At 40.1% G+C, this 15,637-nt stretch overlaps 1 protein-coding gene across 1 annotated transcript in view; it reads right to left on the bottom strand.

The window, feature by feature from the left end:
• The window catches only part of PGGT1B (protein geranylgeranyltransferase type I subunit beta), a 42,210-nt gene that overhangs the window by 25,070 nt on the left and 1,503 nt on the right, over positions 1-15,637 (bottom strand). Inside the window, 2 exon segments of the mRNA XM_030003885.2 lie at positions 853-920; positions 11,131-11,249. Coding sequence (XP_029859745.1) covers positions 853-920; positions 11,131-11,249 — 187 coding nt within the window.

Below are 15,637 nucleotides of genomic sequence, written 5' to 3'. Positions count from 1 at the left end.
GCAGTCAACAGCGTACCCCATGTCTATCCTTGCTTTCAATTTCAGATCCCAAGATTCATCCATTCATTTATATCTAACATCTTGCTATCTGTCCACTACAAAAATCAAATACTTCGTGATAACTTAATGTTCTTCCAGATTTTTCATCTGCTCTTTAGTGAGATTTGACGACTCGCTCTCAAACACAGGGTAGAACTCCTGTACCTCCTTCACAGCCCTTCCTGCACACTGGCCTATACTGCCCTCTTCCAACTGTATCAGACCTTCTGTACCATCTTCAGCAGCCTCTAACCTTCCTTCCCTCTTGTATTAAGGGTACTTTCTTTTAGTATACAGACTTCAACTCTCTTGAACCTCAGTTCCATCGGCTTCAAAGCATCCTCTTACAGTCACGACAAACTGGGGTGAGCAGAGCCTTGCCTATGTTTCAGTGGATACCAGGTGCAATCATATATGCATATTCATCACAGGAAAAGAATACTGAAGAACAGCATGTGCTGCACCACTTAATACGAAGCTGTTCTGCCCTTCTCTACCAGGTGATAATTCTTGAGTTAGAGAAGTTTCCCTACTTCAGTAACAGACCTGAGAAGGGGGAGAGTGCACTGAGACAAGCCACAATTCATATGTCAATTTCTTCACTGGCCTGGAAACTCAGGCAGTACCATTTTAGTATGTTTCTTATGCATGTTTCTTAAAAGCTCCGCAAACATTTCAGTGTATTAACAGTGCAAAAATCCCTGCCTTCCAGATATTCCATAATTATGCAATTAATATTATAAAAAAGACACAAGATCATTTATTGCCTAATTGAAAATATTTCACACACAGAGAGACACACACTTAACTGACCTTGGAGGGATTGAATGGCATCCCTAAATATGAAGAGCCTCTGAATCCACAGCGATTCAAGTTTGAGCCTGGAAAAGATAAAAAAATAAAGACTCAACTAACTTGCTTTGCTGAAACACTCATTATAAACTATAATTCTCTAGTCAAGACCAAGACCTATTAGTTCAACACTATTCACAGTACTAGTAGAGTTTGCATGTATCTTTCAGTATGTTCCCAACCTCAGTTTGTTATCACTCTGATTAATAGAAAAAAAAACAAAACAAAGAAAACCACAAGCAAACTTGATCCTGCTATAATGACAAAGCAACAGATTTTTTTGATTTGGTGGAAATAGAGAGTTTGTATCAGCACAGAATTGTCTTCCATGCTCACAAAAAAAAAAACCAAAAAACAAACCCCCCAAACCCCCAAACCCAAAAAAAGAAGATTGCTCCCCTGGAAAAATGCCCAGAGTTAACAGATTTTTATTCCTCCCTGGATTTCTATCTGGTAATACCGTCTGTTCCCAAGCAGGATTGTTTTAAGTTACTTTGCAACATGTACAAGGACAAACAAACTGTTTGCAGTTTTAAGCTAGCACTGATCTAACACAATACTGTCAGAGTGAAAGATTTGAAACTACGTAAAAGGCAAATTTTTAATTGGAGCCATTTTTCTCTCACCCAAAACACAGGTACAAGAACATTGTAACTAGCAAACATTTCTGTTAGTGATTCAGTATAATTTGTTTTAAATGTGTCACAGCACCAGAGCACGCAGCATAAAGAAGCATGCAACACACACTGTCTAGAGCTAAGTACAGGTTTGCAGGACCCAAATCTGCTTCTGCATGGCAAAAATTCAATTACTTTACTCCCCAGCCTCTGAAAGTAAAAGCCTAATGAGTGCCATAGTTCAACAGCACTTGTTCTGTTCTCTCTCTGCCCACCCCCCCCCCTTTTTTTTTCTTCAGCTCTTCAGACTTTAATCTAAAAATCCTCAAGGAGATCAGGGAAAATTGCACCAGACTAACCAAACAATGATAGTTATAAAGCTGAAAGTCCTGAAAAACATCACTATGCAATGTGGTCTACCATTTCTGGTGTCATTTATCAGCACATTAGCTTCTACTTTTAAATACCTTCTGCATGTATGCAACATTTAAACCAGAAGCTTTTATTAGTCTAAGTACTTCCATGTGGTTAAAGTATGCAAGTTTCTCTCCCAGACAAGTCCTTGGATCTAACTTACATGGAGTGAACCACCTGCAATTCTCCACTTTTCCACCTTCCAATCAAAAGTACTTCTAATGATTCTACATGTGTAATGAAGGTCATTTCAGCCTGCACTAAAAACTGGTATGCTATAGTCATACCCACAAAGAGGAAACAGAAAGAGTATCTGTATTTGTAGACAAAAAATGCATAACTTATAATTTGTTATAATCTAAATCTTCTCAGCAAAGAACATTTGTCTGTCAGTTCCTAGAGTCAAGGACTTGCATTTTATGTTGCAACAGGTTCTGGAAAGCTCAATAAATATTAGTTTTAAGGACTACACTAAGGTCCTGAAGGACACTGCCCCAAAAGTATCACAATTTGAAGAATGACACAATGTGAATGACCAGTAAAAGGAGCACTAGAATTCCTACTTCTTAAATACCAGATTTCCTAGGTGACAGTGTGGAAAAAAAAAATCACCATTCACTTAGCCCAACTGACTCTGTGTCTTAAGTGCTCAAGTAAACTACAATATTCACTTTGAAATGGCACTAATGTGGAAACTCTTCATCCAGAAAACAGTTACTAGCCTACCAGCACACAGCTGTTCTGGCCTGCTGCAAATGGAAACATGCTACAATTAGGACACCTCTGCAGTCAAACAGAACTCAGCTGCTAGTTGCTAGATGGAAGGATTCATACCAGAAAGACTGATACCCATCATCGGCCTTTTAGACTGTAGCTTATAATTCATTATCAAGGTAGAAATGGCAGTATGAAACCCAAGTGCAGTGTGCTGTTAGTGGGTCACTTTGATTGGCTTCTGACTTGACAGCTACTATGAAAAAGAGAGATTAAAAATAAAGTACATGAATGAAATCAGGATCTATGATTCCCTTTATCCGTTCAATTTTCATGTAGTATTTTAAAACTTTTCTTGTACTACTAAACTGCTACCAACTAAAAACCAGCACTGGTATTTTTAAAAAGCTAGATTTTTAACTGTATTGCTATCATGGATTTAAAATCTATTTTGACTCTATGCCAGTGACTTCTTATCTCTTCATCCTAGACTTTACACACTGGCTCCTAGGAGAAACAGAAGAACAGCGTAGCTCTTCAATGCCCTTACTACTGCATAATCTTTAAAGGGAATTTTATCCCCTCCTTCAAACAAAAAAACTTTGTCATTAGTGTGCATGTAATAGATGCTTCCTAGACCTTCAGCATTACAAGTGAATTGCTAAATTTCTAGTTACAATTCTTGAACTAAAAAATAGAAAGCTGAGCTAATAAAGGAAGTGTTAAAACAGGAAGTGAAAACAGCTCATTTCTAACCAGATGACTCTGGCATATTGACATCATGTCTCAAAATTTTTTTTAGCTTCCTGTGAACATACAAGTTCAAAACCAAATGGGAACCAAAGGGGAACTGGGGAAAAAACACTGTCTTTCAGTTTATGCACATCACCTTATCTTCTGTGAAGTTGGTTTTACTATTTTATTGCAAAATACTTGTACTTCTCCTCTTACATAATAGCTTAGTAGTGCTAATCAAATTCTTGCCTACTTTCCTGAACCACAGACAGCCTGTCAGAATCAGAAACAGAATTAGAAATTAAACATACCCTAATTAAAAGTATATGACTATAGTTTATGTCCCTTGTAAAAAATTGTTGGAGTGACCAGTTCAGCTCCAGCACAGTATGCTGAAGCATCAAGTATAACTGCAGTTACGAAATGGTACCACCTAGTGTTCACTTTTAGAATTAAGCATATTTACCCACTTCCTTAAAAAGCTTAGGACAGAGTAAAAAGTAATAAACGTTTCATCAACCACTGCATGACTATTGCAAATTGAACAAAACACACCTGGAAAAAACTTTTCACGCTTGACAACAAAACTAAAGAAAACTGACCCTTTTCCCAAACCAAAAGACTCCACACAAATCAAGAGCTGAGACTTTCCTGTGTAGGAAACCACGTTACTTATGTGTGCATAGGCCAGAAAGTCCTTAAGACATGTAATGGAGCTTCAAGTGACAACCACAGACAGCTTATTCTGGGAGCTATTTTGTTACAGACAGGACATTTTTGTTATTTATCTTTTATGATTTGTCTTCTGTGGGAAGATTGCTAACTTTTACCACTACTTCTTCCAATCAGGTTCCTCTCATTCCAGGGCTTTTCCCTTTTTGCTAAGTACAGAAGCAAGCTTACACACATCATTACTATCTTAATATATATAAAAAAAAAAACCATAGCTTTAACATAGGCTGACACAGTCAGTACATCTAGATAAAAGTAACCATAAGCAATTCTTACTGAACTAGGGCTAAAAAATAAATATTCTTATAAATCAAAGCACTAGAATATGTCATAAAATGCAAAGTTGCATTCTCTAAAACAGAAGTCCATTATACATCCAGATAAATACTTCAAATGTAGCCATTGAAGGTGGTTATGTTAGGAGGAAAATTCATATTTCTGCTCAAGAAACTCATGATCAGAAAGCTCACATGTAACAATGATCTCAAAAACAGTCAATGACATTTTAGCTGTTCTTTTCAGTACTGACACACAAGTAAAGAAGAAGGAGTCATTATTACAAATCTAAATTTAGACTTCGACAGAAGAAAGTTTTAGGTCCCTGATGTAGTGTAATGGTTTTCAGCCTGCTATGCATGGGTCCTGGGGGTTCAGACCCACAAATAAAGTATGTTTCAGCTCTCCTTTTGGTGCCATTTCTTAGTACTGCAAAGTTAGTGAAGCATCCAGCTGTCAAAAAGTAGAATCTTCTTCCCTCTCCCTTACTGGGCTGGCACTAGCACTCCCAACCAACAGTTCACCAATGCAACACAAAGCTAACCTTCTGTTAGATAAATAAATGCATGCTTTTCTGCCACTTCAACAAGCTAAACCAGCTCTCAAGCAGTCAAACAAGCGCCAGTGTTGCTATGGGGTAGGATGGTGGATAAATATGGCCAAGGAGTGTGCCTCCACTGTCTGTCTACAATTAGATTACTTGAGTACAGAGCTCAGGATTCACTCTCTTTCAAATGTGCTGAACTGGATTTATATGGGACCTACAAGAAACTGGGACAGCTCTTTCTCATGTCGCTAAGAGTTGCACTTCAACATAGTTAGAGTAAATTTGAAATTCTGCCTGGGAGCTGTTTTATGAGAGGAGAGACAGTAAAGCTCTGTGTGGTGGGTTGACCCTGGCTGGACACCAGGTGCCCACCAAAGCCATTATATCACTCCCCTGCTCAGCTGGACAGGGGAAAGAAAATACAACAAAGGGCTCAGGGGTTAAGATAAGGACAGGGAGACATCACTCAACCATTTAGTGTCACAGGTAAAACAGACTCAACTTGGGGAAAATTAACTTAATTTATTGCCAATCAACCCTAACAGGGTAAAGAGAAATAAAACCAAATCTCAAAACACCTTCCTTCCCTTCTTCCCGGGCACAGCTTCACTCCCAGATTCTCTACCTACGCCCTCCCAGCAGCACAGGGGGACAGGGAACAGGGGTTGGGGTCAGTTCATCACACATTGTCTCTGCCGCTCCTTCCTCCTCAGGGGCAGGACTCCTCACATTCTTCCCCTGCTCCAGTGTGGGGTCCCTCCCACCGGAGACAGTCCTCCATGGACTTCTCCCATGTGGGTCCTTTCCACAGGCTGTAGTTCTTCACAGACTGCTCCAGCGTGGGTCCCTTCCACAGGCTGCAGTCCTTCAGAAGCACACTGCTCCGGCACAGGTCCCTTCCATGGGGTCACAAGTCCTGCCAGAAAACCTGCTCTGTGGGCTCCTCTCTCCATGGGGCCACAGGTCCTGCCAGGAGCCTGCTCCAGTGCGAGCTTCACATGGGGTCACAGCCTCCTTCAGGCACCCACCTGCTCCGGCGTGGGGTCCTCCCTGGGCTGCAGGTGGATATCTGCTCCACCGTGGACCTCCATGGACTGCAGGGGGACAGCCTGCCTCACCATGGTCTTCACCACGGGCTGCAGGGGAATCTCTGCTCCGGCACCTGGAGCAGCTCTTCCCCCTCCTTCTTCACTGACCTGGGTGTCTGCAGGGTTCTTTCTTTTACATGTTCTCACTCCTCTCTCCGGCTGCCGTTTCTGTGCCCGCCGCAACTTTTTTCCCTTCTTAAATCTGTTACCCCAGAGGTGCTACCACTGTCACTGATGGACTCAGCCTTGGCTGGTGGTGGGTTCGTCTTGGAGCCAGCTGGCATTGGCTCTGTCAGACATGGGGGAAGCTTCTGGCATCTTCTCACAGAAGCCACCCCTGTAACCACCCCCCCTCCACTACCAAAACCTTGCCACGCAGACCCAATACACTCTGACATGACAAGAGTCTTAAGAACAAGCAGTTCAAAGAGGGTCTTCTGTCAACCCTTTTCCAATTTCACTAACACTTTAAAAATACTTGTAATTGCTGATAAGGCTTGGAAGAGAGCACCATACTCCTCAAAATGAAAAAAGGAAAAACATTTTTTTTTTTTTCCTCCAAAGATTTCAACTTCTTTCTAACAGGAAACACAGTGAGGTATTGCGGCAGTGAACACACAAACAAAACAGAACCACATATTTAGCCATGCACCTAAGCAGAGCATTTACTAAAACTAAAGGAACAATGGACAAAATCTACGGAATATAAAGCCAAACTATTCTGCAAGAAGCCAGTGGCCCTTCAAATAAGCAGAAGACAGCAATGAGACCAAGCATTCAGCTAAGGATGGTAGGTTTCTGTGTGAGGGTCAGCTCACATGGGTGACATGCCATTCCTTCCTAATTAGAATTGGTATTGAGTCAGCCTCTAAAACACTTGAGCTGAAATTATGGTAACTAAAGGACATTATTTGTTTGAATCACAGTTACAATAAACGCACAGAAGAATACAGTCTATCCTGACATACCTTAATCTTTACCTTCCTTTACTGCATTTCAAGCAGGTTTACAGAGTATATATATGCTTTCTTATTCAGCAAGATCAAGATCTCATCACTTTGCATTCATGACTTTTAGTTTCACAGAAAAAATTTCAAAGGCTACAAACCTCTGAACTGAAGCTTTCATTAGCTATCAGACATATCGCATACCAGTATATACAAACCTGTTACCTAAAACTATCACAGTATGTTGTAAGACTCTAAGTTAAAGTATTCTAAGCCACCAAATTCTGAATTTTCTACCAGGTTCTATAACACGCTGCTGTGGCAGGTTGACCCTGACCAGCAGCTAAGCACCCACAGAGCCACCCAGTCACTTCCCCCTCCCATGGGAGGGTGAGAAAACAGACAGAAGGGGAGAAGACTCATGGATTGAGACACAGTTTAATAGGTGAAGCAAAAGCTGTAGGCACAAGGAAAGCAGAGGAAGAATTAATTCACTGCTTCCCATCAGCCACCCGTCAGGCAGGTGTTCAGCCACTTCCCAGAAAGCAGGGCCTCAGCACATGTAAGGGTTACTCAGGAAGACAAATGCCACAGCCACAAACATCACCCCCTCTCTCCTCCTTTCCCCAAGCTTTTACTCCCGAACATGTCACAGATGGCACAGAGTATCTCTTCGGGTAGTCGGGGTCAGCTGTCCTGGCTGTGTCTCCTGGCTGTATCTGCTGGGCGGGGAAGGGGTGCAGAGGAGGGAAAAAAGAGACAGCCTTGATGCTGTGCAGGCACTGCTCTGCAATAGCCAAAACACTGGTATGCTACCAACACCGTTTCAGTCATAAACCCAAAACACAGCAGCATACACGCTACTACGGAAAAAATGAATTCTATCGCAGCCAGTACATCTACTATAATAGTTATTGATAAAAACAGACATTAAGTTTGCAGAGCATGAACCGTTCTGTCTTCCATACATTGGAAAAATGACTGTAAAGTAGCTGTAATTCTCAAAATAATTTGAATTTGCCATCTTAAAAAAGTGCTTTAAATAAAAATCAACTGTAGTGCTACAGATATGGAACCTTTGGAGGGACAAACAGGAACAGCAGAGAAATTTATTTTTCTGGTAAGAATTACATGAATTATCTTTTTGCTCATTTTAGGAATTCAACCCAGTGATGTGATCAAAAACAAATCCCAAGACTCTGTAAAAACATATTCCAATTTAAAAATGTAAGTTTTAAATAGGTTTTCAGTCCCAGAGCCAAAATTAATGAAGACTTATAAGAAATACAATACAGTTACTTAAGGCAAGATTACTGGAATTCATCATTCCAGGAACTACATCATAAAACAGTGTTATAATTTAGATGCTTAAAAATCAGTTTTCCACGGAAAGAGAGATTTATCAGCATGCATGTAAAAAAAAGCTGCAATAGAATGTTTCTTTAAAAGCAGAGTAAAGTCTTGTTTTTGTTTTTTTTACCTGTAAGGATTCTGATGCATCAAGCTAGCAACCACTCTCTTTCACCAGGGATGCACAAGCATTTTGAAACCAAAAACTTCACTGCTGCAGCCTACCAGAGTTTAGCTACTTCTTCAAATAGGCCAAAAGAGGGAGTCAGAGCTCTACTGCTGGGAGGCTGCCAATTAACAAACGTTGCACACACCCAAGATTAAAAAACAGAAAGTCAATACATTTTATTGAAAGTAGACATTACGGTAGGGTATACATTCCCTTCTGTGCATTTAGTCATCCAATATCCAACTTGCTGACGTTGGTATCATTTACATTTTGCATCACCTCCTGTCCATTAGATGCAGTAAAAATGGAATAAAAATAACGTTGAAGTATTAGGGGTCAAGCGAGCAGATAGAGTAGTGTTATTACCAAAAGCATACAAGCGGAAGAAGAACAGAGTTTTTACAATGTGATATAAAAATACAGGATTGGAGGGAAGTTTGTTCTTCTGGTGTGTCCTGGTTTCAGCTGGGATAGAGTTAATTGTCTTCCCAGCAGCTATGAGAAGAATGTTGGTAACACTGATGTTTTCAGCTGTTGCTACGCAGTGTTCAGTCTAAAGTCAAGTATTTTTCAGCTTCTGATGCCCAGCCAGCAAAGAGGCTGGAGGGGCATAAGAAGCTGGGAGGGAGCACAGCCAGGGCAACTGACCCAAACTGGCCATGTCTAATACATGAACTGGGGAGAGTGGGGGAATCAACACTCAGGAACTAACTGGGCATCGGTCCGTGGGTGGTGGTGAGCAATTGTATTATGCATCACTTGTATGCTCCAATCCTTTTATTATTACTATTGTCATTTTATTAGTGTTATCATTATCATTATTAGTTTCTTCTTTTCTGTTCTATTAAACTGTTCTTATCTCAACCCATGAGTTTTACTTTTTTTTTTTCTCTCCGATTTTCTTCCCCATCCCGCTGGGTGCAGGGGGAAGTGACTGAGCAGCTGTGTGGTGCTTAGTTGCTGGCTGGGGTTAAACCATGACATGGTGAAAAGGTGATTTATTACTTAAAAGCACAGAATGCACTGCCAAAAGTGCCCTCCCCAAAACTACTCTGCTGTAGTTTTATGACAGGATGATAGCTGGAAAAAGAAGGAGCACTTCTCAGCTGTGCCCTGGACTGTTAGCCTACACATCTGCCTGCTGAGATTTATACTGCCCTCCCTAGAAGGCTCTTGACAATGGGACTATTCCAGAGATTGGCGAGGTATAACTCCCCCCCCCCGCCAAGAATTAGTGCATACTATCGAAGACAAACAAACAAAAAATGCCTATTCTAATCTCTCTTCTTGTAAGCTTCACTGTTCTTTCAGAACACACTCCTGAAGACTGGGGTAAAGATCAGAAAGTGAGCAGCTTCTAAAAACAAAGCAGGTACACGCTGGAAAATTTTTTTAATGCTATGGGACAGGAACCTTCTCATGATTAAAAACACTGCAGGAATAACTATGTGATCCAAACCCCTAATATTCTATAATCTGTCCTGGAATACAACACAAGAAAAAACAAATCTATTAGAACTAATGCCTGGGGTGGATATGATGGTTTATAAGTCTCCAGAATAAGAAAAGGTATCTTTTTATCTGTAAAGATCAAGCATCAGCAATCTTGACTTCCATATGTTTACTTCATAAAAATGCTTTTATTTCATAAAACTGCTTTTAGGGAAGAGACCTAATTTGTAGTATATAATTAGATTAGATATTATAAGGAAACACACAATTTTCTTTCTACAACCATCCAACATACAAAGTACATGTTCATGATTTTACAGACAGACACCTGGAATCACCTTTTCTCTAGAAACCAGCCTGGAGCTATTCCTACACCAGCACTTAACATGGCAGCACCTCCTGTCATAAAGCAGCAGTGCCTTGCCCACATCCCCCTCCCTTCCACCCCCTCTACTGCTATTAGCCATTCACCTGTGCTGCCACAGAAAAAATTGCTAATATCAACCACCCCACAGAAATAGCACTGCCCTGACTTCTGTCAAGTCACCAGGAAAGGGACACTTCCTGTGTGCTCCCTCTCCAGCCTGGATTTGCTATGCACCTTCCAAGCAGAGGACAGCCAGGATGCCATGACAGCATTACTGCTTCTAAAAACCTTAGGTAAATTTAACCTTCACAGATCTAAGGAACAGATTTTTCATTTTAAAGCAGGAAGTGTGTTTATCATTTTTGCTTCTTAACCTTACACCTCCCATTTTCCAAAAGCTGTTCCAAATAACCACACCTCTGCTCAGAGCTCCTAGTGTAGCTACAATTAGCGGAAGTCAATATGACCACTATTAGACTTGTAATACTTATGTGTATTTCTTTTAAAACCAGGTGAAACATTCTTCTGAGATGCTTAAAGGTGCAACTTCATTATACTATTTTATGCTGTCTTACCTTCAAATTAATGAACTCATTGCTTCACCTTGTACACATAAAAAAAGCTAAACTAATTGTTTCTTCTAGCTTTATTACTTTAGAGGAATGTATTTCCAGGATTTGCTTGACATCACTGTCTGAAATAAATCAGGACAGCACTTCAGGAAGGTCAACCTTGTATCTTATAAAAACCAAGAGCCATCCACTATTCCCCAGGTGAAAAACAAAAGTAAAGATGTTAATATCAATAAAAAAAAACTAAAAACTCACTCACTGTCTTCTGTGGGAAGGACCTGCAGGGAATAAATCCATTCTATTATATCATCTTTGTTCACCACATCTAAGGAATCCAACATATCCAGACCAGAGAGCGCGAAAAATGCAATTGTCAACCTAAAAGAAAAAGATAAGACTTACACTTCCCACCATAAATATCATGGGGAAATTAACAAATGGTTGCAGAAACAGAAATATCTACAGATTCTCAGCCTTTGACAGTGGTGCAACACATAGAGCCTAGCTCAGAAAGCATGAAATTTATCTATGGGACCAAATTTTGTTCTTTGTAACATTACTCTGTTTCAACAAGGCTTTTCATATAAGCCACCCCTCCTTTTATATAGTAATGATATGCCAATTCAGACATTAACCTAAGGGCCTGCTTACCTGAAAAAAACACTACAAAGTAAACTAGGTTATTAACATACAGAGCACTAGTTCTCCATGATGAATTCTTATATGGACAATCCCCTAATTATGCAGTAAGTGCAAGGTAACCCTGAACTACCATAAGCTGTCTCTCATTGTGTCCAAAACCCTATTTCAGATGCTTAGAAAATAAGTGTCAAACAGTAAGGCTCCCTTTGCAACCAATCGATGTATAAATAGGCACACAGGATGAATTACCATCTAGAGGTACTTATTCCTCATCCTTTGGTATAAAGGAGCCTAGATGACTAACTTGTTTAAACATCTAAAATTAAGCACATCAAATCTAAGTATCCCATACGGGAGTGGAACAGCTAGCATGCTGAATGTCTTTCTTGCCCACAGCTCATTTCCTTCCATAAATGTATGTTACCATACCGTCTCTGAAGTTTTTGTTTTTACCTCAAAGCATTGCAGCCACCTAGCTTACAGCATGACTCCTCAAACAGTTGCATTACTTGCTCTGACAGAGCACCAAAGCAACAGCACTGGGTTAGGAACTTGAGAGCTTGCTACGAGAGAAAACATTCATGTAATTGTAAATTCTTACGCAGATTAAAATTAGCTGGATGTATATTTTGCCACACACACTCTCATCTGCCTATCCTTCTAGAAATTCTTGCTCTCCTTTCACCAGGTGAGATGATGGATTGTGAAACAGCTGCTACACAGGCAGAAACTACAGTTTAGCATGGTAAGGAAAACCAAAGGTTAATGCCAGCTTTCCTTAGAAGACTAAGTTACAATTTGCAGCTACCTCACAAGCTGGTGAGCCACCTTGGCCATCAGTAGTGGGCACCTCTGAAGTTGAGGAGACAGATGTGGACAGAAGCCTCTACAGCCACTTAATTTCTGCATGTGGCTCTGCATCAGAGCCACAGTCAGACCAAAGACAAAATGGTGATGCGAGTCAGCCCAAAACACACCTCCAGAAAAATTCTTCCAATTAAAACACAGAAGCCAAATGATGATGCAGTAGACACTGATCTTAATACAGTGGCACAACCTCAAAGGGTGACATTCCTACCAGTGGGCTGACTGGTTGCTATAGTCATCATATGGCCATCCACAAGCAGAATTTAAGTCAACAACTTCTGCTTCAGAACTGTTATAATTTAGGATTACATAGCACAAGCAGGGGCCACAACTCAGCTGAATAACGTGACTTGTTAAGCTGAGGTTACTTGATTTTACACTATCTTTTATTTTGACCCTCAGCTTTTGCATTGCTTTTCATTCCACTCTTACAAACAAAAGGTTTTAATCTATAATCTGCTTGGATATTGAACACTAACACTCCCTCTTCAAAAAACCCCTCCATGCAACTCTAAGATCCTTGCAAAAAAAAAAAAAAAAAAAAATCTCAAACACAGAACAGCATACAGCTCCATTACTGCAAGTATTCTTGACAGAAGGAAAGTGTATACTTACTGTTGTTACTGCATTCTAAAATGTCTCTTCACTACTATTATTATAAATAAAGATTTTGAGTATAGAAAGCCAAAAAATGTATGTTGCACACAAAAATATTTCTATGTGGAACAAAAGTATTTTAAGCCCCCTGATGACTAAGAAGTTGTCTTTCAAAGTGCAAAATTAACACTTCAAGGCTTGTATCAACTTTTGCCATTGATCAGATCTGTGTAACCCAAGATCTGACTCTGGATAATAACCCACGATTTGAAGCAAAACCACTACTTTTATTAAAAAACAAGTAATTTATTGTTCTGCTACAGTAAATTATTTGTTTGAAACCTTGCATGTATTTTCTGATTTTCACAAACACTAAGTTTGACAACCTTTTACTGAAACTACTTAAAGACACTTTTAGACTATGTTACCCAGCTAAGCTACTTCCAGTGAGGCACAAACAACACACCAACTTCAGCACTAGAAACTGCTGCAAACTAGGTCCAAAACTGCAAGGCTGTACATACAAGACAGACAATATATCTCATCTGTACTTAAAAACATGTATATCAGATAAATGAATGTAAAAAGTGGTTTTACATATAGTTAGGTTTCAGTTTACTTATTTAGAGTTGATTCTCTGAGTTAATAGTACCAGCATGACTAAGGAACAGCCCGTACAATGTGTTGGAATGCAGATGTGACAGGCAAGAACATCTGGCACCACTGGACACAGACAAGTCCTGACACAGCCACCTAGATACTGCATCCTTATTTCTGCCTCACAGAAACTTAACAGACACATGTTCTAAGATTAACAATGATAATTTTTAGCAGCACCTTAGCTGACACATACCATGAAGTATAAAAATTGTATACACAGCAATTTCCACAGAGGGCTGCCCTTCGTAAGACAACCCCCAAGTCTAGCATCACTTTTGCTCTCTCTTTTGAACATGCCTTCTACCACTTTATTTATGGCATGTGTATTAATTTAGGAAGACCAGCATCAAAGCTTGACAGCCGAAATTTGTTAACTGACCTACCAAAAACTTACAAAACAGGCATCATTTGTCCTGAAGTTCCCCTCAAAGACAAGCAAGTAAAGACATTTCTAATAAATTCAGAGCTCTTCATCTTCAGGCATGGACAAAGAATACAGTTTCTCAGCATAATTCAGAAAGCACCTGAAGTGACTGATTTGAGAAACTGAATAAGCATGCTACAAAAAGCACCACGCAGTACCACAATCTGAAAGACTTCAGAGACTAGGAGAGTTGGATTCTGCAAAACCTCACAGTACTGACAATCTGTGCGTATGAAACACTATCAATCATATTACTTAAAAACTACTGTTGCTGATGCTCCATGCAATAACTACAGACAAAAATAATTATGAAGGCTCTGAGGCAATAAGTTGAGTAAAGAACGTGAAATCGATTTTCTTTATTGCACCTACTCCCTTATTGTTTGACAAACTACAGGTTAAGTTAGAATGGACTGGCACTGTGTGGCAAATTTCATCCTCTACCACCCTGCCTGGTGACAAGAAGTTCAGTTGTTTCTTGCTGCAGTGCAGTGAACCAAAACCAACTCACTGACAAATGAAAGATTTTATTTTTTTTTTTTTTTACAAGTCTCTCTTTAATTTAGTTGAGTTTCTGCATCTAATTCACCACAGAACCACACAAATGCAGGAACAAGGGATACAAGAATAATAAAAGGGTAACAGCATTTCTTTCTGCAGCAGTACCAACTCAGGAGGCTTGCTGAACTCAGTGACCTTTAAGTTGTCAAAAAGGCAAACTTAGTACCCTCAAGGTCAAACTCGGGATGATGCATTTATGGCTCAATCCCCTGCTTAGAATTTGTTAACAGACATGTACACACATCTGCAGAACACTGATCTAAAAATCAGTATAAGTGAACTGAAAAACCTGTGCCTGAGTAAAAACTTCACAACTTCAAAAAATGCACGATTTTAGATGCCTTCGACTTTTATTCTAATTGAAGGCTTAGACTGTGCTGATTAGCCAAAAATTAAGGCATCCTGAAATAGTTTCAAATTGACAGTTCCAGTTTTCAGAAAACAGTGCTCTTCCAGGGCTGCACAGCCATTATGTACAATACACTGGGCTCTGGTTATTTAATGTATTGTGGCTACTATGACCACACATTAAATTTAAGCTCAGGTAGCTCATTAACTTTTCAAGAGTTCTCAAAACAAGTAGTGTTATTATTAGCATTATTCAGTAAGATTAGGGAAGAGCCCATGTAAACTAGAGCCTCTGTTTCAGCTGAGGGGCAAACTGCAAGAGCTTAGCAATGTAAGTCATAGAACAGAAACATCTAGGTTGTCAAGGGCCTCTGGAGATCACTGGTCCCAACTTCTGCAAAACACAGGGCCTTAGATGAGATGACCCAGGACCCTGACAAGCCACATCTTCAAGGGAGACTCCACCACTTCACTGGGCAACCTATTTGTGGTTAACTGCTCTAATGGTGAAGGGCATTTTTCCTACATCCACACAATTTTCCCCAAAGCAACTCATTCTCATAGCCTCCTGCCCCATCACTGCGGTCCCTTGTGAAGGGTGCACCTCCATCTTTCTCTGTAACTAGCTTCCTGGTAATGGAAGACTGTGATCGGATCCTTTCTCCTC

This window comes from Aquila chrysaetos, chromosome Z (assembly GCF_900496995.4).
Source record: "Aquila chrysaetos chrysaetos chromosome Z, bAquChr1.4, whole genome shotgun sequence".
Lineage (NCBI taxonomy): Eukaryota > Metazoa > Chordata > Aves > Accipitriformes > Accipitridae > Aquila > Aquila chrysaetos.
This window is presented reverse-complemented; position numbering and strand designations above follow the sequence as displayed.